Source organism: Monodelphis domestica, chromosome 7 (assembly GCF_027887165.1).
Source record: "Monodelphis domestica isolate mMonDom1 chromosome 7, mMonDom1.pri, whole genome shotgun sequence".
In the NCBI taxonomy this organism is placed as follows: Eukaryota; Metazoa; Chordata; class Mammalia; order Didelphimorphia; family Didelphidae; genus Monodelphis; species Monodelphis domestica.
The window spans coordinates 192,619,965-192,643,767 of NC_077233.1; the positions used below are offsets into that span (position 1 = coordinate 192,619,965).

Sequence of the window (23,803 nt, forward strand, 5' to 3'; positions counted from 1 at the left end):
TTGGATTTTTTTCTTTGAAAGTTGTATGTTCCTATCCTTCAATCATTTATTCATTAGATGATGGTTCTTATTCTTATGAATTTGAATCAATTCTTTATATATTTTGGAAATGGGACTTCTTTCAGAAAAATTTGTTACAAAATTTTTCTTTCTACTTATATACTTCCCTGGTAATTTTAGTTGTATTCATTTTGTTTGTGCAAAATCATCTTCATTTTGTATAATCAATATTGTCTGTCTTTTTAAAATTCATTTCCCATTCCTCAAAGTTGGTAGTTTGTTTAGGTAGGCCTAAACTAGTGTAACTGCATAGTGTTTTTTTCATCTTTTCTTTTGATATTGAATTTGACCCATCAATGATCTAACTATATAAAAAGAAAAACCTGAAATGACTAACAAATTGACAATATGCTAATTCGTTTTTATTCTATTCTTGAAAAAATCAAAATATATCAGCTTATGTATATATATTTTTATAGATATATAAGTAATAAAATACTTTTATCTCTTATGTTTCTTAATCCTGAATCCTAATTTCCAAAATGTTTTTAGCATTTTTCCTATGGTCATCTTCACATTTAAGTCAACAAGTCGCCAAAGTATTTTCTGACTTGTTTTAGATGTTTTTAGATATTGTTCTTGGTAGACTTTACCTTCTTCATCCATTTTTAACAGATGTTAGTCAAAATCTCCAGTTACCTTTATGGTGATTGTTCTGCTTACCAAGGGTACCACTTAAGACAAAATGACAACTTTGCCAAGTGCCTCATTTGCTTCTCCAAGGAGAACCTGTGAGCCCCACTTCCATTTAAATGCAACTTCTTATTTATGTATAGTAAAGTATCTCAATGCGAATGCAATGCAGTTCCTTTAGTAGTTACAACATAGGATTATAGATTCACAGATTTAAGCCTAGAAAGTACCTAAGAGGCCACTGAGTCCAGCCTCTTCTTTTGATAGGTGAGGAAACAGAGACATGGTGTTTTGCCAGGGCATCCCACAGCTCCTGTGTGTGTGAGATGAGGCTTCAGACAAAGTCCTCCTAACTGTGTCTGACACTCTATGCTGTAGTTACTTTGGTATTTGTGTTTCGTTGCAATCCATGTCGTTCTTAAGTCTTCCCTCCCCCCTCCTAAGCACTAGACCAGGGTCACTGGAGAAGGGGATTTCACAAGCTTGAGCCCCATGGCCACAGCACTAATCACCTTGTGGTCAACCCGCTCTTACAAAACCCTCTGTGCTTAGTTAAGCTGGGGCTAGAACAGCAAGAACACTCTGTCACTGGGACCACACCAAGCTGCGTGGACCTTGCCAAGGCTGTGCTTCCTTGGCACAGCCTTCCAGAAGCCAGGGTGACCTACATGCTAAGATGAGGTATCTGAGCAAGGGCTCTGGGAGATAATAGCAGTAATAAACATTACCCAGCACTTTGCAAAGCACTTTCCTCAGAGCCACCTTAGGAGTGTTGTGCTTATTTTATCAGGGAAGGAAACTAAGGTTCCTAAATGTAAAACGATTCTCTTAAAGAGTCACACAGAAAATAAATGGTGGAAGCAGGATTCCAACCCAGGCATGCCAATTCCCAGTCCTGGGCCCTCTCTATTATGTCATGCCATGAAAAAATCCTCCTCTTCGGGAAAGGACTGGGTATTTTTTTCCTGTCGTTAATAGAAGTCTTCATTTTAAGTAATGCTCTTCTCCAGACAATTTCATCTTACCATCAATGGAATACAGCAGGTAGTCTGATAAAGAGATTCCAGATTCTAAACTTCCTGAAACAACAACAAGGATGTAATACTGCATAACTGCAGGAGACTCATTTAGCCTCCTCAGGAGTACAGAAAATTGAAACAGAATTAGGTCAGTCAGGTTTTTCATACAGATTGCACAGTAAATCAAGAGAGGTTACTGCTCTGGCAAGAAAGGGAGTTCCATTAAAGGCAACAGATATTTGTTCAGGTCCAGAGGAGAAGTTTATGATTCCTGTAGGAGAGTTATTTGTACAGAAAATGACACTGGTACATTCTGTTCCTTCTAGTAGCAAGCAGGCGAACACTTGGGGTGGGGGATGGGGGGCCTCGACATGATATTCTGGGCCACTCTGCCTATAATGGGACTGCTTGGTCATTTCTGAGAAGTCACTTTAGTATATCAATAGAAATCGGGATATGACAAAAATCAAAGGGAATCTTGCTTTATTTTTCTCCCATAAACCAGAATGTTCTTGTTCTCATACCAGACCCTGAGAGAGTATAAAATAAGACCGAACTTATCAATGATTGCATTCTAAAATAAATCCTTATGAGAACAAGAAATTTATAATCTATCTATACCAAGAACTGCAGGATGACAGTTTGAATATTAATTTCGGGAAAGCAAAACAACCAGTGTTTGCTAAGTAAGCAAACACTTTCCAGTTATGTATGCAAGAGCTTCATTTTCATGGAATGCCTCCAAAGGAGAACAAATAGGAGTGATCTATCCAGTTGCATCATAAAAGGGCCAGAGAAAAGAGATAATCTTAAAGGAATCTTCTAAACCCTGGGATAGGAGAGATGGAGGGAATGTGAGGGACCACTTGTATGGGATAACAGTTTGAGGAGACATAAAGTGACCATTGCCTGAGTACCACCAGCAGAGTCCCCTTATTGATTCTATTGTGTTATGTAACACCCAAGCATGGAATAAGTGGCCAGTTTCTAGACAAAGAACCCTCACTCCTTAAAAAAAAAAAAAGCCTTTCTTCTGTTGGCTTAGGGAAACTTCTACCACCCACAGAACAAGCTCATGATTGTGGATGTTCCCTATATAGGCAACTGTAGGGAATTTACTGGACCTTCTCCTGCTATTAGTTTCATGAGCTCCCCCCATTTCTCCCTTTCTATCAGTTTGCTAAAATGATTTCCTACTATATTAATTGTAGCTTTCATTGTCTAAATCTGTGTCCCTGTGATCCCCAAATCTATGATCCAACAGGCAGCAAGAAATATTCCTATACCATATTTTCTTTATACAACTGTTGAATATAGCAAATTAATTAAGAAAAGATTCTTACAATTTTCTTTTACTTATTCTAGACAAAGTTAAGTAGTATTTCTCAATGTAAAGAAATGATCATTTTAAAAGAACTTTCTGGCATAATTTTTGCCCAAAGTAAATGTCTCCAATTGCAAAAGAGGGATCACTTAAACTTTGCCCTGAGTCTCAGTGAGATGATAAAGATGCATCAGCCTCTTTGAGTCTATTGGAAAAAATGCTAAAGGCTATACAGTCATTCAATCATAAGAGGACCAAAGAGGAAAAGGATTCTTAGCTGCCTCTCACAAATGCTTGAGGTACTAAATCTAACTTTTTTTTTAAAGAATACATTTAATTAATCTCTACTACTGAGCAATTTATCTTCATCTAGGCAGAAACTGGCTATTGCATGACTACCAAAGAAGAGTAAAGATTCTCCGTGTAATGTTGCCAATGCAAACTGATCCTTCTGCCAGGGGTGGATAATGACCATAGTTGTGGCAAAGGACCATCACACGATATGGAAAGGCTACTGCTTAGATTAATCCTTTCAAAAGCAAAACAGCTTTATAAAAAGGGAGACATTTGTTGAGTAATAAAAGAATAAAGAAGAACCATTTCACACAATCCTCAGAACTCATGATTTAAAAGACATTGACAGCTACAATTTTTTATTAATGCAGGATTGGAGGGGAAAAAAGGCTTTTTACACATTAGACTAGCTTTAAATTATACCATGTAATGCTGTACATTATGCATTTGGGGCCATTCATTAAGATCAACATAGCACTTTATTCTCCAAATGACGTTAAAAGTGAGTTTCTTGTAAGCATTAAAATCCTGGCACTATCTCAAACCCCAAAAGAAGGCTAATAATGCGCACCTGGGCAGATTACATAACATCCCCCAAAAGATAAAACTAAGGAAAGAAAAAATCCAAAAGTGATAAAGTAGAAAGTTTACGATAATACACTTTAGTATATGAGTAAATAGAAAAACAAATAAAACAATGAAAATTATATTTTTGTAATATTAATATATTGGCAAAATTTATTAATATAATGTATAATTGAATATCACTTAACTATGTGATAGTATGTAATAAATATAGAAAAATTTACTATTCAATAAAATATATTTAATAAGTATAGTGATAAATATATTATAAATAACAAAATAAGTTTATATTTAATAATGAAATTCATATCACTCTGCCATATTTATCGATCTATAATTTGGTGATCAATTTTATTTCAGGAGTACAAAGAGTGAATATAATGTGACCTATGCCAGGAATATATCAAATAAATCATAGCTATATTATTCAAAATGTGCAGATTAGATAAAAGGTATGATGAAGATGCCATATATATTAAAATAACACACTCTTGTGTGAAAATTCGTGAACTAATTCTAGGAGAGATGATGGTGGAGTACTTTTGAGTGATGATCAAAGAAGGAAAGAAAGTAATATTGTGGGGGTAGTACATGGGCACAAATAGCTCTCAAAACTAGGTAAGAGGCAGGATCTGATGGGAGGCTTTAACTTTGAGGACACCAGAGGGAGTTCTCTCTGCTAAAAATCAGTAATTTGAGACGTTTTTCACTTGGCTTGCTGATCATTTCACTTTTCAGGAAGCAGATAAAATGAGGGAACTGATCTTCTGAATCTGACTAAGAAAGGGAATTAGCAGTAAAAGGTGAAATAAAGAGCTCAGAGAAACGATTGAAATATCTTATAACCTAATTTTCTATAAGGGAAACTGACTCAAGAGGGATGGGAGGAATTCCTATGACATAAAACATAAATAATTCTAATGAAGAAAAACAGGAAGAACTGTATGAAAAGATGAATGTTGTTCTGAAGTGAACTTATCAGCCAGCTAGAATTTTTAAAAGACTTAAATAGAAGGTGGGAACTTACTCGGATAACTTGGGAATGAATACAAAAGTAGCATGCTTCTGTAAGCAAATGTCAGGAAAACTAAAGCTGAGAATGTTAAGGCTTTTTATAAATTCTAATGATAATCCCGCCAAAAAGTCTTTTTTAGCTGTAATGAAGGCAAGAAGATCAAGGATTGGATTAGACAACAGTTCGAAGGTAGATAGGACACTTGGGGATAAGTGAAGAAAACTATTCTGTTTCTCTTTTGCTTCTGGTTTGTCTGCCAAGAGATGAACACTTTTCAGATTGGTAAAGATGAGTCTAAAATTACTAAGAGGGAACTAAAAAAACTCAAGAAGAAGAAATAATGGCAGGGAAGTTCCAAGATGATCAAAGGGAATTCAAATCATCATGTTTGGACAGATAGATATATCTCCAAGGTTTTGAAAAGAACTACTGCCAGAGATCACCAAAAAGTCATGGAAATTGAGAAAGCTAACACAGTACTGGAGATGGACAAAGATACCAATTTTCAAAACTAAGGAAGATAATAGACACTTCAGAATGCAGCCCTAATGACTTGATTATGGGATGTTCATTGACTTAACAAAGGATATTGCAAAAATGATGACCAAACACTGTAAATTTAAGCTATTACTAGTATTCATTTCTATTATTCATTGCAACAGGGCTCTGTCAAATATTTTCAGTAACAGTATGCTTCTTCCCTCACTTCCTTCTTTGGTCACCATAAAATGAAAAAAAAAGATAGTAACCAACAGCTACATTTATGAAAACATGTTAAAATACAAGTTCTCTAAAAGTAAATAAAAGGGGCTAGTACGTAGTGGTGCCAATTTGGGAGCCAAAGAAATTGTATTCAAATAATTGATTGTGTAAGACCAGGTAAATCCCTTAACTTTTAAACCTGTGTCTTGCTTGTAAAATGGGGAACTTTCAAGGTGCTATAATAATCAACTGTGATAATAGATTTAAGGTACTTGGTAAACCATCAAGTATTATTTTTTTAAAATATGGGTTATTTATATTATTATTGTTCATTTGAATTCTTAATTTTAATTTTTACCTGTATTCTCTCTCCTGGAGTATTTCAACAGGATCCAGTCCCTGTGGTTTCTGAATGGGGCTGATCCGATTCTGCTTTTGTTGTAGTTGAACAACGGGTGAAGGCTGTCCAGGGGTTGGCTGTGGCACAGAAGGTCCAGGCAGGGCAGCAGCAGGCTGAGCAGCTGGAGGGGCTGGTGAAGGCCTTCCACTTGGAGGTGGAACTGCAAGCTTTTGTGGGGTACTTGGAACATTCATATCTGGCGCTTGACCTACAAAATTTAAAAACTTCGTAATAATAACAATCAGAGACTTAACCTTAGTTCTTTCAAATGTAATAATAATAATAGTCCTGCTTATTTATTAAGCAAGAAGGGCAACTATCTTCAACTTTAAAAACAAAGTCTGATCTCTGCCCCTACAGGAAAATAGCAGTTCATCAATGAGTCCACCAGAAAGTGAACCAAAAATTACTGATGATACAAACTTATTTGGAATTGAATGAATTGGTTAAAAAAAATGAAGGTACACCCAATGCTAAAGTAAATAGGGATCTGTAGGGCAGCAAATGGAACAAATGTGGAGGTTACCCTCATATCTGCAGAGTGAAGTGTAGAGCACTCCTTCCTTAAATAATTCAGTACTAATTTCCAAGAATTCTGTTAATAGAGTTTTGTTTCTTTGTAATCAGAATTACAAATATGATTAGGTCATGTATTTTTAAAGGCAAATCAACTCATTCCTTTTTTATTGGCTCTCTAAAATACAAATCAACATTTAAAGGTAAATATATGTTGGACTTTTAAATACATATATATATACATATATATACACATATGTATATCATAACATTGTCACAAAAAGTATCCAAAAATATTCAGTGTAACTTTTTCTTAATCTATTAAGGAGGACAGCTAGGTGGCTCAGTGGATTGAGAGCCGGGCCCAGAGATGGGAGGTCCTGGGCTCACATCTAGACTCAGACACTTCCTAGCTGTGTGATCCTGGGCAAGCCACTTAATCCCCTTTGCCCAGTCCTTACCATTCTTCTGCCTTAGAACTAATACAGAGTATTGCTTCTAAAGCTGAAGATAAGGGATTTAAAAAATCTACTAAGATTCCTCTTTTTAAAAAAAATTATCAAGCATTAAGGTATGAAAGAAAGATTTTTCTCCCAGGAGGTCAACACAAAAGTGTATTCATAAGGGCAAACATTCTGAGATCCTATATTTAATTAAACTCCTTGAGTTTTATGTAAAAACAATGTGTAAGAAGTATTGCTCATTGTGTTTTCATTTTTCAATACATTGATAAGTTAGTTATGCTAATTTTTTCTCTTCTTTTAATTTTTATAATTTTGCCTTTAAAAGATACTATTTGTTTTATGGGATCTTTCTCTGAGATACAGGAGGGATATTGGGAGAAACTATCATGCTATAAAAAGGATGCCAATAAAATTTATTTTTAAAAAAATGTGTAAAAGTAAAGTGGAAGTAAATTCTAACTATTAAGGAAGGGTCAAAGGAAGAATTTTTTTCTTCTGCCTGCCTTTCATCTTAAGTGCATTTTATCTATTTATAAATTCTAAAAATTTTAAGTGAGCCTATCATGAATAAATAAAATAATTCAAAGGTGGGTATTCACATTTTGAAAACTAATACATTTCTTTCTCCAAGTTCTTCATAGATCTCTTGAGCAAGACCAGCCAGAAAATTTATTCATACTTTTAGAGACTGAAGAAGAGAATAATGAAGGCTGATGTAGTGATTAAACATAATAATTTAAAACCTATTATTTTTTAAAACTGTGCACTTATTCAATCTCCATTGAGAACCACTTTTGAAATGGACTTAAATTAGTGCCAATGTCACAAGTCATAAGGAAGAACTGTGGCAAAAAGGTTGTTACAAACTGGAGTAGAGTACCAAAGGAAAATAAAACATTTTCTTAACTATATATCCTTATGCCTAGGAAAGCCAAGAAAATATTAGGTGAAAAACGGCATAATGGCAAAGGTATGCCCAAGTTACCTCTTTATTTCTTAGCTCTTTTTTTTCTTATGTTCTCCCCCCAAAATCTGCAGCACTAAGAAATGTATTGGCAATGACAACACTGTTATTAGAAAGAGATTTTGAGGCATTTTTCCCCTGAAAGTAAGCTTTTATCTCTATCTCTGTCTCTCTCTCTCTGTCTCTCTCTGTCTCTGTCTCTGTCTCTCTCTGTCTCTCTCTCTGTCTGTCTCTCTCTCTCTCTCTGTCTGTCTGTCTGTCTCTCTCTCACTCACTCACACACACACACTTTTTGTGATGCTTTATACTTATGGCTTCTTTCATCCATGTATATAGCAAAGCAGTATAAAAAACATTAAACCTCAGGGCTGTTAAGCATTGAAATGAGTTGCCGAGGAAAGTCTTAGTTTTCTTCCTTGGAGGACTTTTAAATAGGACAGATTTTCCTCTATGTGGCATGGTTTAGATATGACCCAGTCCACAGGAAGGGAGATAAATGCCGCATGATTTCCAAAGTCTTTTCTAAACCTGTGATTTAATAAATCCTTATAACATTTCCAAGAAGCAAGTGGCACTCGTTTTATGTGTATATATACACATATATACATACATAGTATACATATGTGTGCATATATATAATTTTTTAAGCCCTTACTTTCTTTTCAGTGACATCTTTGGGACAGAAGGGCAAGTACTAGGCTAATGGGGTTAAGCGACTTGCCCAGGGTCACATAGTTAGGAAGCATCTAAGGCCATATTTGAACTCAGTTCCTCCCAACTCCAGGTCTGGCACTCTATACACTGTGCTACCTAGCTACCCTGAAATCATATTAGAAAAGCGAAAACTGTATGTTTGATATACCTAATGGCGCCATATATAATATTTTTTTTAATTCAGATTTCTAAAACCTAGTATGAGAATTGGATGAAAATATAACTCTCATAGTATTTTTTTCTACAAAACTGGGATATATGTCACAAAGAAAATAGACATGAAACTGCTACAAATGAAGCCATATTACACATATTAGTTATTACATGTGATTGTGCTGACTTGTTTAGGGTTTCTTCCTGTTAATAGTGATGCCAGTAAAAAGTACAAATGAAACAGTATCTTATAATGTTCTTTTAGGTGTATTCACTTCTCTAATTTTAGAATTGTATTAATTTAAGGAAACATAACCTAGAATTAATCTATTATTATGTAAATAAAAGTAGAAGGAAAATTGTTAACTTGTTAAAAAATAAACTGCTGAAAGTTTCTCTGATAAGTCTCATTTCCAAGATGTATAGGGGAATGATCAAATTTACAAGAGTAAGAGCCATTACCCAACTGAGAAATCATCAAGGGAAAAGAATATGGACTTTCCAAAGGAAGAAAATCAAGCTAACAATAACCATATGATAAAATGTTCCAAATCACTAAAAAAATAGAGAAATGAAATATAAGAAACTCTGAGGTTCCACCAGATTGACAAAGAAATAAAAATGAAAATGACAAATTTTGCAGGGACAAAACAGATGCACTAATGCTATCTTGGTGAAACTATGAATTGGAATAGCCATTCTAAAAATCAATGTGACACTAGGCCCCAAAAGTTACCCCATGGAAATATGTCTAGGCCTTAACCCAAAGAGATGAAAGAAAGATGAATAGGCCCTAAATACAACCAAAAAATGTTACCGATGCTCTTTTTGAAGTGGCAAAGAACTAGAAATTAAAAGGGTGAATATCAGTTGAGGAATGAGTGAACTATTTATGGTAAATGAATGTAATGGAATCATATTTTTCCATTAAAAATGACAGAAATTATTTCAGAGAAATTTGGGAAGACTGGTATAAACTGATGCAGTTAAGTAAAAAGAACCAGTAGAACAATCTATACAATAGCATTATAAAGAAAACAACTTTTAAACACTTGACAATTCTGATCAAAGCCATGACCGACCATGATTCTAGAGGACCAATGAAGAATCAGGCTACTCACCTTCTGAGAGACATTAAGACACAGAAAAAGACATATATTTTTGGATATTGCCAATGCTGGATTTTTTTTGTTTCGTTTTATTATACATATTTCTTTCAAGATTTTTCTTTTGTAAGGGGGTGGTGGACGTAGAAGGAAGAAAAAATGCTTGTTAAATGAAAAAAATCTGTTGTGTTTTGGGGAATCTGTTTATTTTCCTTTGTTGACCCTAAAATCCATCTATCATGGATGGGTAGTTTTCTAAGCCAGCTGGCTGCCATATAAAAATCCTTATCCTGCTGACTCACCCTTATGGCAAAGAGCTAGAGAAATTTGAAACATGGAATTCTGTACTCTGAAATTCCTGGAATAAAATGAGAAAATATTAATAGAATCTCAACACTAGAAGGCTTCGCAAGGGCCACCTAACTGAACCTATGCCAGAAGACATAAGCCTTTTCTAATTTCTCCAAGTGGAAAAAGTCCAACAAAGGAGAACCTTTTCCTCCTCCCGAGGCATCTATTCTACTTTTGGACAGCTCTAATTTTTAGAAAGTTTTCCCCTACATTGGACCTAAATCTGCTTCTGTATAATTTATAATCCATGGCTTGTTGTTCTGCCCTGGGACTAAAAAGAACAAGACTCGTTCTTCTCCTAGACAATAACTATAAATTCTTGTTGATAGTGTTTCAAAGCAGTGCCTGTGGAACCAGAGGTCTTCAGTTCAAAACCTGCCTCTAATACTTTTTATTGGGGTGACTTTAAGGAAGTCACAATCTGTCTGGGACTCAATATTCTTATCTACATAATGGTAGAGGGAGGAATCTAACGCTCCATATGACTCTCTATCAAGGTTTCTCAATCTAGGACATGTGAACTTTTTTTTTTTAATTCTGATATTGTATTTCAATAAAATTGATTTCTTTATAATCTTTGGTATTTTCTTTTATGCATTTTAAAACTTTATTCTAAAAAAGGGATCTGTAGACTTCATCAGACTGTCAAAGGGATATATGGCACAAAAAATTAAGAACCTCTTCTCCTATGTTCCCCTTCTTAAGTCTTTTATTCTCTATGCCAAGCATTCACAGATCCTTTCATCATTTTTCTCATGGCATCATATAAAGGTATTTCACAACCCTGAACATCCTTTCATTGGACACTTTTCACTTTAACAATGTCCTTCACAAAATGTCCACCCAGAACTGAGTCCAGTATTCCCTGTATGATCTGCCCAGGCACAACAAAGTGAAGAAACGATCTTCTTTCCAGTCCCAGATGCTATATGTCTTTTAATGCAATTTAATTTAATAATTTAATGCATTTAGCCTCTTTAGTTGTTATATTACACTGTTGACTTACATTGAGCTTGCAGTGTCCTAAAATCCCCAGATCATTTTTAGACTTTTAGTTCTCCCATGATATATTTGTGGATGCAATTGGTTTTGAGGGGAACTCAAAGCAGCCAGGTGGCACTGTGGACAGAATGTTGGACCTGAAGTCAGGAAGACTCATCTTCTTGAGTTCAAATTCAGCCTCGGACACTTTCTAGTAGTTTAACCCTGGGCATCCACTTAACCCTGTTTGTCATGGTTTTCTCAGCTGTAAAATGAACTGGAGAAGGAAATGGCAAACCATTCCAGTATCTTTGCCAAGAAAACCCCAAATGGGGTCACAAAGTGTTGGACGCAACTTTTATAACTGAACAACAAACAATAACAAGATGTATACAACTGTTATCCCTTTTAAATTTCTTCTTAATTAATTCAGCTCACAGATGTAACCCATCAAAAGTTTTGGAGGCCCTAACTATATCATCCAATGTGCTAACTATCCCTCCAAGACTCATGTCACCTTAAAATTTGATAAATATGCCATGTGCACCCTTATGCAAACCATTACAAAAATGTGCCAACAATGTAGGGTCAATCATTGCTCCCTGAACATCCACTAAATATCTCAATCCAAACCGGCACTGAATAATTAATGATTTTCCTTTAGATTTAGCCAGTGAAACATTTCTAAATGTATCTAACCAGGTGCCTTTCTCTCCATCTTGTTTTTGAATACACTAACACAAGGAACTTTGTCAAAGGCTTTGCTAAGATCTAGGTAATCTCCATCTACAGTGCTCTTCTGTTCTACCCATCTTATAGTTATCCCCCTAACACCCCAAAAGAATTAAGATGAATAAAGCATTACCTGTACATGTCAGAACCACAAATCTATGCTTCCCTTTCTAGAAAGTCACTAACCATTCCTTTAATAATACATCCCAGAATTTTGCAGGTATTTATATCAAGCTCAGTGGATTATAGGTTTCCTTTTTGCAAACTGGAATACTGACCTTCTATAATCCTGTGGCACTTCTATTTTTCCCCCACTGAGATTTTTTTCTTTTCTTTTTTTTAAACCTTTACCATCAATTTTAGAATCAGTATTATATTTTGGTTCCAAGGGAGAAGAGCAGTAATGGCTAGGCAATGGCGGGGTAAGTGACTTGTCCAGGATCACACAGTTAGGAAGTATCTGAAACCAGATTTGAACCTAGAATTTTCTGTCTCTGGGTCCAGTTCTCAATCTACTAAGCCACCTAGTTGCCCCAACCCAAGTGATCTTTCAAAGATCAAGAAGCAGTATGGTGTAATAGAGTGCTGGGTTCATATGTCAGCTCTGACCCTTAGTAGCTAATGCAGAACCAAGCAAGTTTGTAGCATCTCAAAGTCTCTGTTTCTTAGTCTATAAAAATAGGGATAATATTTTTGTGTTTACTTCAGAAGTTATGTTATGGAGGCTCAACTAACATAATGTTTGCCAAATACTTTGAAAACTTAAAAACACTGTATCAATATCTGTTATTGTTATCACTTAGGAAGCAGATCATCCGGTGCTGGAGATCTGATCAAGGCCAGTTAAAAGCTCTCAATATCTTCCTAATTATTTTGTGTAGCAGTTCTCTATTTGCCATTTTTGTTCTGTCTTCTCCAGTCCAAGTCTTTTGCTGGAGTATAAATGGAGTCCATTTTAAATCCTCTGGGACAAGAAGTGATAAATTATGTCAGGTAGAAAAATATATTAACTTAATTCAAAATTTATGGGCTATCTCCATAAGGAGATTGATGAGGGAAGAGAGGCCCATAGTTTTGGGCAAATTCTGTTACTACATGAACCAGTATTTCCTGGGTGAATATTAATGGGGCCAATTTTAAAAGATGCAATATTGGGAGCAGCTAGGTGCCTCTGGGGACAGAGAGCCAAGCCTGAGGGTGGGAGATCAAGGGTTCAAGTTTGAATTCTGATATTTTCTAACTGTGTGACCCTGGGCAAGTCACTTAAATTCCCATTTCCTAGCCCTAACTGTTCTTTGCCTAGGAATCAACTTGATTCCAAGCTGGAAGGTAAGGGTTTTTTTAAAAAAGAAAAGAAAAGAAAAGAAACACTATAGATATAGAAATCTGCTTATCAGCACTTGATTTCATGTATTCTCTGATAATCTGATACAAACTTGATTTATTCATCATCAAAGGAATTTTGGTTTCTAACTAAATATAAATGTGTTTACAATATTACCTATATGTATACTGTTTCACCTATGTTTCTTGTTCCATTTTTTGTGACAACTTCCATTTACAACAGCTAGGAAAATAGTGGACTACAGAGCTGGCTCCAAGTAACTATTGCTAATGACGACACAACCTCCCCATCAGTTTTCAGGCTTGTTCCTGATTGTACTCTGTGCTGAAATGGTTCATGTGTAACTACCTAACAGCAGAAAGGAGATCTCTCTTCTTCTCAAGTAATGCACAGACTGATCAATGATATACATTTCTCCACACTTTAAAGTGGTGAACAAATTCCTATTACCCTTTACATACAATTTAACTTCAATTGTCTGAAGAATGAAATGCCTACTCCTTTACCTTCTGCCCATGTTTTAGGAGTCATTGTAGATGTGTGCCCTGGAATCCCTGACGTCTGTCCTGGCCCCGCTGGAGGTGTGCCAATTGGATGCATCCCTATGCCTGAATTCAAGAAATAAGGAAATAAACTTATTAAAATACATAGTCTTACATGCCTAGGATTTCTATGCATTGAGAAATCACACTCTGCCTTCTGGCACACAAGGATATTTATGCAAATAACAGTTTTATGCATTAAATATGGATTTAAGTGTATTCTACTGGGTAGAAAATAAATGTAATGAAGTGTATTTAAATTGAGCATACTAAAAAATAACAGATAACAAAAAAGGGTGTTGAAAAAAATGGTGAATAAAATCATTTGAATTCGTACCTTCTTCAAAAAACCCTTCTTTTTAACTCCTTGCTACTCTCTATTGCTTCAGTCTCCAAATGGATGAATAAAGCCAAATGAAAAGAAAAGCTCTGGGCTTTACTTGAGTGAAACTCAAGGCAGACAAGGCCACATTTCATTAAAGAGCTGCTGACACTCATCAGGGACAAGACCTGAAAAGTTATTTAGTTATTTTTTTTACTAAAATAATAATTCTTCATTACTGGATATTATGATGTCACACCAAAAGACTTATTACTTCAAGAGGATTATTAAAAAACTTTAGCAAAAGTATCCTATTTTCAGTTTTCTACTGAGACATTACTCTATATATGATCTCCAGACATTACTTTAACTGAATTAATAGCCATTAAAATGTATTAAAAAAACAAAAAATATTCTAAATTAATTTGATTTTCTATAGGAGACCTTAGGCTATCAAAATTCCAAAGTATGATGTAAAATATGGTTAAGAAAATAAAGTGACTGCTTGTAGTAGGATCATGGAATCAAAGATTCTTAGTGCTAGGAATGAGACTGCTCAGGCCACCTAGTGCAATTCTCTAAGGTCAGAGATGAGGAAACTAAGCTTCACATGGAGAAAATAGAAGCAGAAAAAAAGGAAAGAGAAGAAATGATGAAATGAAAATCAGGACAGTGTCAAAGGAGAAGAGAGTTCTAAAAGGGGGTATCCACAGTCTTGAATGCTATGAAGATGTCAAGGAAAATAAGAACTGGGGAAAAATCTTTGGAAGGTCAAGAAGAAGGTCATTGATGACCTGAAAGAAACTGTACCAATGTAATAACAGAAGTAAAAAATCAGATTACGGGGAGTCCAGTGATGGCATGGAGACAGTAAGGAAAGATTACTCACTTGACTTTAAAAATTTGTTGGTAAATCAAGTTGGCAAAGATGATAAAAGATGCATATAATCAATGTTAGAACTGGTGGAAGAGAGGTATATTAACACACTATTGGTGAATTTATGACTAATTGGTCAGAACTTCTAACTATTCTGGAAAACAATATTCTGGAATAATTTTAGTAAATTCACTAAATTATTATTTGATTCATCCCACTGCTGGGCATATATACTCCAAGGAAATAATGAACAGAATAGATATCAAAATATGCCTAGCATCACTTTTTTTGTGGCTATTCAAAACAAAAACAAAGTTAAATGTCTATGTAGGGAAAGATGGCTGAACAAACTGGGTGTATGAATGTAATGGACTATACTGAACTGTAAGAAAAGACAAATGTGAGCAATTCATAGAACCACTGGGAATTTTGTATTAAATGATGCAGTGTGATGAGCTTAACCAAGAAAACAAGATACACAATGATCAAAATAACATAAATACAAACCACAGTGAAAGGCAATAGCCAAACTGGTTAATTTTTATAACCAATCATGGCACCAAATAACCACAAAATATATGCCCCTTTTCTTGGTAGTGAGCTTTTAGAGCCCCCTTTCCCCCTTCAGTCCATCAATCCAGTCATCCTTTTCTCCTTGCCCATCTAACATTCCAATTCTTGGCTCAGTGTTTTGTCCCCCCCCTCTCCCCCGCCTCCCCGGCTGTTTCCCATGCCTGGAATGCTCTCTCTCTCTCTCTTTATTTTTACCTCCTGGCTTACTCCAAGTTCCAACAAAAATCCTACCTTCTACATGACCCCTCTTGAGTCTAGTGCCTTTCCTCTTTCAATTAGTTTCTGTTTATACTGTATATAATGTATGAACATGTTTGTTTGCTATCTCCCCCAGGAGAGCTTGTGAAAGGCAGGGACTGTCTTTTGCCTTTCTTTATATCTGCAGCACTTATACAGTGCTTGACACATAGTAGGCATTCAATAAATACTCACTGACACACACACACACACACACACAGAGTCTTCACTGAGTCCCCAGCACCTAGCAATAGTAACCAGAATAAACAAAGTACAAAATAAATGCATACACTGCCAGATGTTTGCTGGCCTGACTTGTTTGCTTAATTGCATTTGTTTCTTTTTCTTTTTTCCTATTACTAGGGAAGGAAGCCATAAACAAAATCTACAAACAAGAAAACTAAGGCTCAAAGAGCTTCTTTGATTTGCCCACAGGACAAAGCAGGATCCAGACCCAATTCTCCACCTTCAGCTCCATAGCACTGCTCTGGGGTTGTACTGCCTCTTTGTAAAATGCTACATCATTCTCTATCTCATTTCCTCCCCATCTCTGAGAGGAAATCAGTGCAGGTGGCATTATGCCAACTTTACAGAAGAGTAAAATGAGGTGCCAACAGGTTACTGGGAGATTTGGCTGAGGTCACAAAGTTAGATAGTAGAAGAACTAGAACTCAAACCCGGGTCTCCTGGCTCTAAGTCCAGTGCTGGATTTATGACTAGATAAAGAAGAGGATCAGCTATGGGGTCAGAAGTGCTAAGTAACACACCACCCCACCATACCCCAATCTTCTGATTAGGACCACGAAGACTATAGTGAAAATGCAAGTATCTTTGGAGAAAGGGAACTCCCTGTTTTATTGGACAGTTATAATAACATAAATGGATGGATTAGATCCTTTGATGAGGGCAAATTTGAACAGGTAGAGATACCTAAGCTGGAAGACTAAGAGGACAAAGGAGGAGAGAGCTGAGAGTAACAGAGGAGGCCAGTGTCCCTAAAATTCTCTAGGACTAGTTTTGTGACATGTTTTAAGTCAAGCCTCCCCTGTACTCTTAATGCTCTTTCTTCTCTGCAACTGAACTATACATTGTGTACGTAGTTATATGTTAACCTACCAGATGGCCGATTGAAGCTGACAAGAGGTGGTTGTTGTTGCTGGATGCCAGGCAGCGTCCTCTTCCCCTGCACTGCGAGCTGCAGGGTTTCTGGTAGTGGCTGGCCTCTGGCCAACATTTTGTAAGCTAAAATTTGAGCTCGGAGCTGATGCAGCTGGACAGGGCTAAAAGGTGAAGGACCTCGGTTGGGTTGGCTCATGGCCTGAGGATCTCCTGATATCATGGGTCCTGGCTGGCTTGGTGGCATCTGGGGTGGAGTTGGACCCCCTCCAGACATTGGACTGGAGACGTGTTCTGGGGCTCCCAATGGAGATGGGTGCGGAGACATATAACCTGAAATAAAGCACAGAAGGTATTATAGACTTACTATTGAATATATTTTAGGTTCCTTTCTGGAAGGCTTATACAAGAGGCAGTTATACTAACACATTCTTATTAAGAGGAAAAGTTTTGAGGAAAATGATCGTATGCACATCGTAGTTTTGCTTTTGGCTACACAAATAAATCTCTAAGTTAGAAACAAAATAAACATAATTTTCAAAATTTGGGAAGCCATGCAGAGCAGAATGAGAAGTGTCCATACTGTCCAGAGGTAAAAGAATAGAATTGCTGAAAGCAACCCCAAAGGTGGTAAATTTAAACACCCAATAGAATGCCTGAATGTTTCTGATTAGTCACAGTAAAAGTCCTAAAACAAGACACTAAACACATATAATAGAAATTTATTTGCCCTGTTTATAAACCGACCCACCTGGCAATTTTGTCTAATAGAAATATTATCGTAAAGATTTTTTATTCATTTTTATGTGGCAAGAATTTATTAAATGACTTAAGTGTGCCTATTCTGAAAGGAAAGTATATGATAACAATTAACTGACTTTATCTAAGGGATATACTAATAATGCAAAGTCCTTGAGACTTTCAGTGAGACAAGATACATACAATTACTTATATCAGAATTAACCCTTAGAAAGGGAACTAGAAATAGTATGCTCCCCAAAGATTTCTGCTTAGCATTTAAATAAATTAAAACTTGGAAGCATTCAAGGTAAATTCTACAATGGAGAAAAAATGAGATACAAAGTCATTTTCATTTCCAAAATCCAATCTTCATCCATCTCTTCCCCCTTACCCACATTGCTACCTCATCATCTCTCTCTATTGTGCAAAATCAAATGCTGAGATCTTATTTTATTTTTCTCTCTTCAATTTCACCTTTCTCCAATCTGTATGACACGAAGTTACTGAAATAAAATTCTTAATTCACAGGTCTGACCATGTCATTCTCTTGTTTAAAATTTTTCAGCAGATCCTTGTTGCCAGTTGGCAATAAAATATAATCTCCTCAATAATAATAATATAATAATAATGATGTAGAGCCTACTACATGTCAGACACTTTTTAAAGCACTTTACAAATATCATCTCACTTGATCATCACAACCCTGGGAGGCAAGTACTTTATTATCCCTGTTTTACAATTGAGGAAATAGACTTGTTCAAGTGACTTGCCCAAGGTCTTACAGATATTAAGTATCTGGGGCCAAATTTGGACTCAGTCTTCCTGACTGCAAGTCTTGTGCTCTATCTATTAAATCACTTGTAATCTGACTGAAACCAATCTTTCTAGTCTTAAAATACACTATTCCCCTTTATATACTCTATTTTCTAACCAAACTACACCAATAATGTCCCCCCTACTCAACATGCCATACTTTTCCCAACTTTTGTCCATCTGTACAGTCAATATCCCCCGATGCAGAAAAAGTTCTGCTTCTTTTTCTGTGTTGTATCTCCCAATTGGAGTGTAAGCTCCTTGAGAACAGAAACTGTCTTCCCCCACTCCCTATTTATATCCACAGTACTCAGCACAGAGTGTCACACAAAGCAAGCACTTACTAAATGCTTTTTCATTCATTCATTCACTCTCTATTTCTCAGAATTATTTGCTTCCTTCAAAACCCAGCTTAAGTGCCCTCTCTTCTGACAGTCTTTCCTAAAGTTTCAAGTTTTTATTTATTTCTGTCTCCTCTAGTTTTCCCAGAGCACTTTGTCTAGTCTCTTCCTTTATCCTTTTACTTTCTTTACCATATTTTACTTAGAGTATACATGATGCACCCTCCCACTAGAATGTGAGTTCCCTGAGGTCAAGGACTGTTTCTCATTTTTTGTCCTTGTTTCTCTAATTCCAAAGGCAGTGCACTATATGAAATGTGCTAAATGAATGTTTATTGAATTGAATTCTAAGGGAGTAGAAAAAATCAATGAAAGCAAGATGATTATGGGGTTTAGCATTATCATAGAAAGAACTTAAATTAAGATCTTCCTCAAAATCATTTCCAAAAATAAAAACCAGTTATTACAAGTATCGTCACTTTGCTATTTTTTCACACCAAAAAACTTGGAGGTGAATCAGTAATATACTAAAGGAAATATTGCCCTCACAGTTTAACTTGTAGTAGCCATCTTTGTGAATTTCATTTAAGCAACCCATATCTCTGCCCCTCGCTAATCATCATTCTTCTCAATGATAATTCAGAGATACTATGAGGAGACCTCACTTGATCTTACCTCTATGAACCCTACTCTTAAAGTGGAGAAATTGTACTAGTGTCATTTCCATTTTCATATGATAATGCTGAAAATGGGAAGGGTCATATACTTCATATTCCTTTCATTCCCCCAAATAGAGCAATGTTTTGATCTCTCAATTTTGTCTTAGTATCCCTGAGAGTTTGCATAGAGTAAGTGCTTAATGATTTTCTGTTGAATGAATGTATTTTATAAGCTTTGATATAAATCCAAGAATACCTAATACTGATATTGATAACTTTTAATGCTTTAGTTAAAGTATTATTAAAGTTATCAATAACTTTCATTAAAGAGCTAATGCAAACATTAAATAAGCAATAATCCTGCCTATAGGAAATATAAAACTGTACTATACACCACAATAATTCCTTTCAATATGATCCAAAGTCAATGCTGTTTTCTCTATTTGTTTCTATTAATGTATCCAATGGAAAACAACTATGAAGATTTTGATATTAGGAACAGGAAGCATAATACACTCAGGTTTTGAAGAGTTAACTGGTCACTTGAGAAATGGATGAAACAAAAATGCAAAGTCTCCCTGAATTTGATAGGAAGAAAAAAATGGAGAGAAAAATTCAAAATATTTCCTTCTAAGTTAATGGCAGATTTTTGTAAAATCATTGCCACAGTATGACATTAAAAATGTGACAGTGTGTCTCAGCTACAGAGAGAGAGTCTTTCTATATGACTAGCATTCAGGAAATTTAAAGAAAAGCAGGATCTCAATGATGAAACTGAATAACTTATTTTGGTAATTATCTTTAGTTGAAAACACTGAGTGGATGAATTGCCTATCTCCGGAAGTAGATATATATTTATCAATAGGATGACAAAGTAGTTGCAGATTCTGCCTTTCAAAATCATCTTAGATTTACTCATTCAAAAGTAAGAAGAAAAAAGAAGCTGATTTCCTTCCCCAGGCTTCAAGGCCCATCATTTCCCCAATCTCACTTTCACTAAAAAAAAAAAAAGAAGAAGAAGAAGAAGAAGAAATTCTCTCTAATAATCTTGAGAAAGCACGAACTGTCGTGTTTATATATAAGCAGTGTTTACATATACCATATATAGGATATATAACACATTAATGCCTTAAATACTATATGCTTATCTCTAAAGACTTGTTCTTTTCAATGTACTTACAATAAGGGTTGTGACTTTTCTTTGAAACCATAAGGAACAAAATTCTTTAATTACCTGAATGAAAATCCATAATCTAATCGGTTATGTACTAAAAGGCAGCACTCTTTACTTGTGCTACATTTAGCTGTTTCTAGGGGGTATATATAGTTTAGGTTTGGGCCCAAATCTATGATTTAGGGTACTTTTCCCCTCTTTTAAAAAATCCTTATTTTTTGTCTGAGAATCAGTCCTAAGTATCAGTTCTGGGGCAGAGGAGTAGTAAGAGCTAGGCAATTAGGATCAAGTGACTTGCCCAGGGTCACACAGCTAGAAAGTATCTGAAGCCACATTTGAACCCAAGAAGTCTCATCTCTAGACTAGGCTCTCTGTCCACTTGGTCATCTACCTACCCATAAAACACAACCTCTGCTTAAAAAGCTATAGCTTTTTAGTCAATCAATATCAATTTACACATTATGGGTCTATATTTACCTAGAAAGCAGAGTTGGATACTAAAAAGAGGAGATAATGATAAAACTTGTAACACAGTTAACCTGTAGCCTTCTGAACATAAAAATAAAGTTCTAATTCATCCTATAGTTTTGTGAGCACTGAAGTTAAAATGAAAATATTTGGGATAAGTACTTTTTCTATCCAGTACTGAAAAATGTCAAAATGTTTCAGAGTGGGTTTTTACTTTGAAAAAGCTATATTCAAGATTTTGTCTCATTTGGGATATTTTATAACCATTAAAAGTATTTCAGGGTCTGGTCTGAGTAGTGCTGATAAAGATATACTTAGGAACTACTGAAGAAAGTCTTCCCCAGACTTTATTGTTCCCTATACCACTCCACCAAAAATATGTCAAATTTTTGTTAAAGGATTTTCTCTTTTACTTTCATGAGGTTGTTCTATTGACAGTGACACTGATCTTTTAGAAATCTTCAAATTATAGAACATTTTTAATAGATACACAATTGCTTTCCTATTTAAATTTCAAGGGGATAAGAATTATAAAAGTAAAAAAATCTTCCTTGAGACATAGTTATGTGATATGAATACAAAAACTTTTAAACTGCAAGACAGTCAATTGTAACAGAGTACATGCAAAGTATGACAGCTTTATGCCAAATGTACAGTTAGCTGGCATTGAGAGTAGAGGCCTGGACCTGGAGTCAGGAAGACCCGAGTTCAAATCCATCCTCAAAACACTTGTTCACTTGTGTAACTCTAGGCAAGTCATTTGACTTTTCTGTGCTTCCATTTCTTAAACAGTAAAATGGGAATATAGAGGATAAAATGAGATAATGTCTCTTAAGTACTTAGCAGAATGTGAGGCATATGGTAGTAGGCACTGTGTAAATGCTGGCTATTTTATTATTATTGTTCACAAATACTTAGACATTAGTGTCTAGTGAAACAGGATAAATAAAGGTCATGACTGGGCTAAAATAAAGAAGGGAATACAATTACTGGGACAACTAGGCGATGCAGTGATAGAGTGACGCATTTGGAGTCAGAAAGACTCATCTTCCCAAGTTTAAATCCAACCTCAGAAGCTTACTTAGGTATATGATCCTGGGCAAGTCACTTAACCCTATTTGCCTCAGTTCCTCATTTGTGAAATGAGCTGGAGAAGGGAATAGCAAACCACTATAGTATCTGCCAAGAAAACCCCAAACAGGGTCACCAAAAGTCAGACACGACTGAATGCAATCAATCACAATTACTAGAATTCTGCAAACCAGGAGTTATTTTCCCAGGTGACTAGTTAGGAGAACACTGACACATACATCAAAATAAGCATGGTTTTTCTCTCTCACAGCAGGTTCAGAAATTGAACAACAGCTGCTACTGGCCTGTTTCCCCTCCACTTCTGGATTTTTGACATCCGGACAGTAATATTCATCCAGAAAATGCATACATAAATATTTAAAAAGTTACGTTAAAAACTAGAGATAAATAATGCTAGCTCTCAGTTTAATACATCCCCCCCATTGGTCATGATGACAATTCATTGTGAAATTTTAAAGACTAAAAATAAAAAAAAATCAAAAGTACAGCTGCAATAAACCTTGGCTATGTTGATCCATCGGACTCTGAGGTGGGCCCATTCCAGGATGTGGTGGTCGCATGCCGGTACCCTTCATAGAGCTACAATGTAGATCTTCAACAATTCCCTTGTCATGCATACCATCAATGGACTGAAACATTTTAAAAAACATAAATTAGATACTTCTTAATAATCCAGAATTGAAATGTATTTGAGGGCTTAGGAATCTTCCCCAACCAGGGCTATACAATCAATCATTCATTAACCACAGTCTTGATTTTGTTTTTTAATCAATAGCTGACACCTGCTTCTAGTCAAGAGTTCAAAACTCTAGGCAAAACAGTTAACTTTTTGAGCCAGTGTCCTCAAATAAAACTGATGGCCTGCTCACAGTGTTGACAAATACTATGTAAGAAGTTTCCCCATACCCTTTTCAAATAAGTTTTGAAATCTGTTGTTTTGAAGTTAAAGTCTGGAGTAAATCTGAAGAAGGAATAACTGGAATGCCTTGACTATTTTTGGCTTTTTTTTTGGTCTAATGCAGAAGGGAAGGAATTCTGGAAAGTTTTAACTTGAAACCAGAAGATTCCATGGCAGTTGGGAAAAGGAAAACAGACAGAGTAAGGATGGGGGCAGGGGAGTGAACACTTGGGGAGGAAGAGGTGGAAACAGACCCTTTGTGGAAGGAAAACTTGAAAGCATGTTGTTGATTTATGGACCAGGAGAGAAGAATGAGATGCTATACTGTAGTATTAGCAAGCCTAATGAGATTAAAAATAGGATGGAGAAAAAATCTGAGACATGGAGGACTGAAGCAGGTAGGTAACCAAATCCTAATTCACAGGAGGAACACAGTGAATCAAACAGAACCAAATTTGGTCAGGGATTAGGCAGTTTACATATGTATCTAATCAGGAAATACCCAATTTGCTCAGATGAAAATTCAAAAGTACTTAAGAGGAATACTTTCCCTGAAGAATTCAAAAGAAATAAAATAATAAATAAGTATGAT

General features: G+C 35.7%; 1 protein-coding gene across 9 annotated transcripts in view; it reads right to left on the reverse strand.

Annotated features, from left to right (window-relative positions):
- The window catches only part of SMARCA2 (SWI/SNF related, matrix associated, actin dependent regulator of chromatin, subfamily a, member 2), a 208,252-nt gene that overhangs the window by 169,438 nt on the left and 15,011 nt on the right, over positions 1-23,803 (reverse strand). For 4 of the 9 annotated variants that reach the window (XM_007498585.3, XM_007498587.3, XM_007498586.3 and 1 more), the window contains 4 exons: positions 22,813-22,942; positions 17,026-17,358; positions 13,865-13,966; positions 5,991-6,240 (listed from right to left, as the gene is read on the reverse strand). In XM_007498585.3, the coding sequence (XP_007498647.1) occupies positions 5,991-6,240; positions 13,865-13,966; positions 17,026-17,358; positions 22,813-22,942 (815 nt within the window). Of the gene's footprint in view, positions 1-5,990; positions 6,241-13,864; positions 13,967-17,025; positions 17,359-22,812; positions 22,943-23,219; positions 23,393-23,803 lie in introns of those variants that run through there. The other 5 variants (XM_056806218.1, XM_056806219.1, XM_056806220.1 and 2 more) reach the window with 2 other exon arrangements.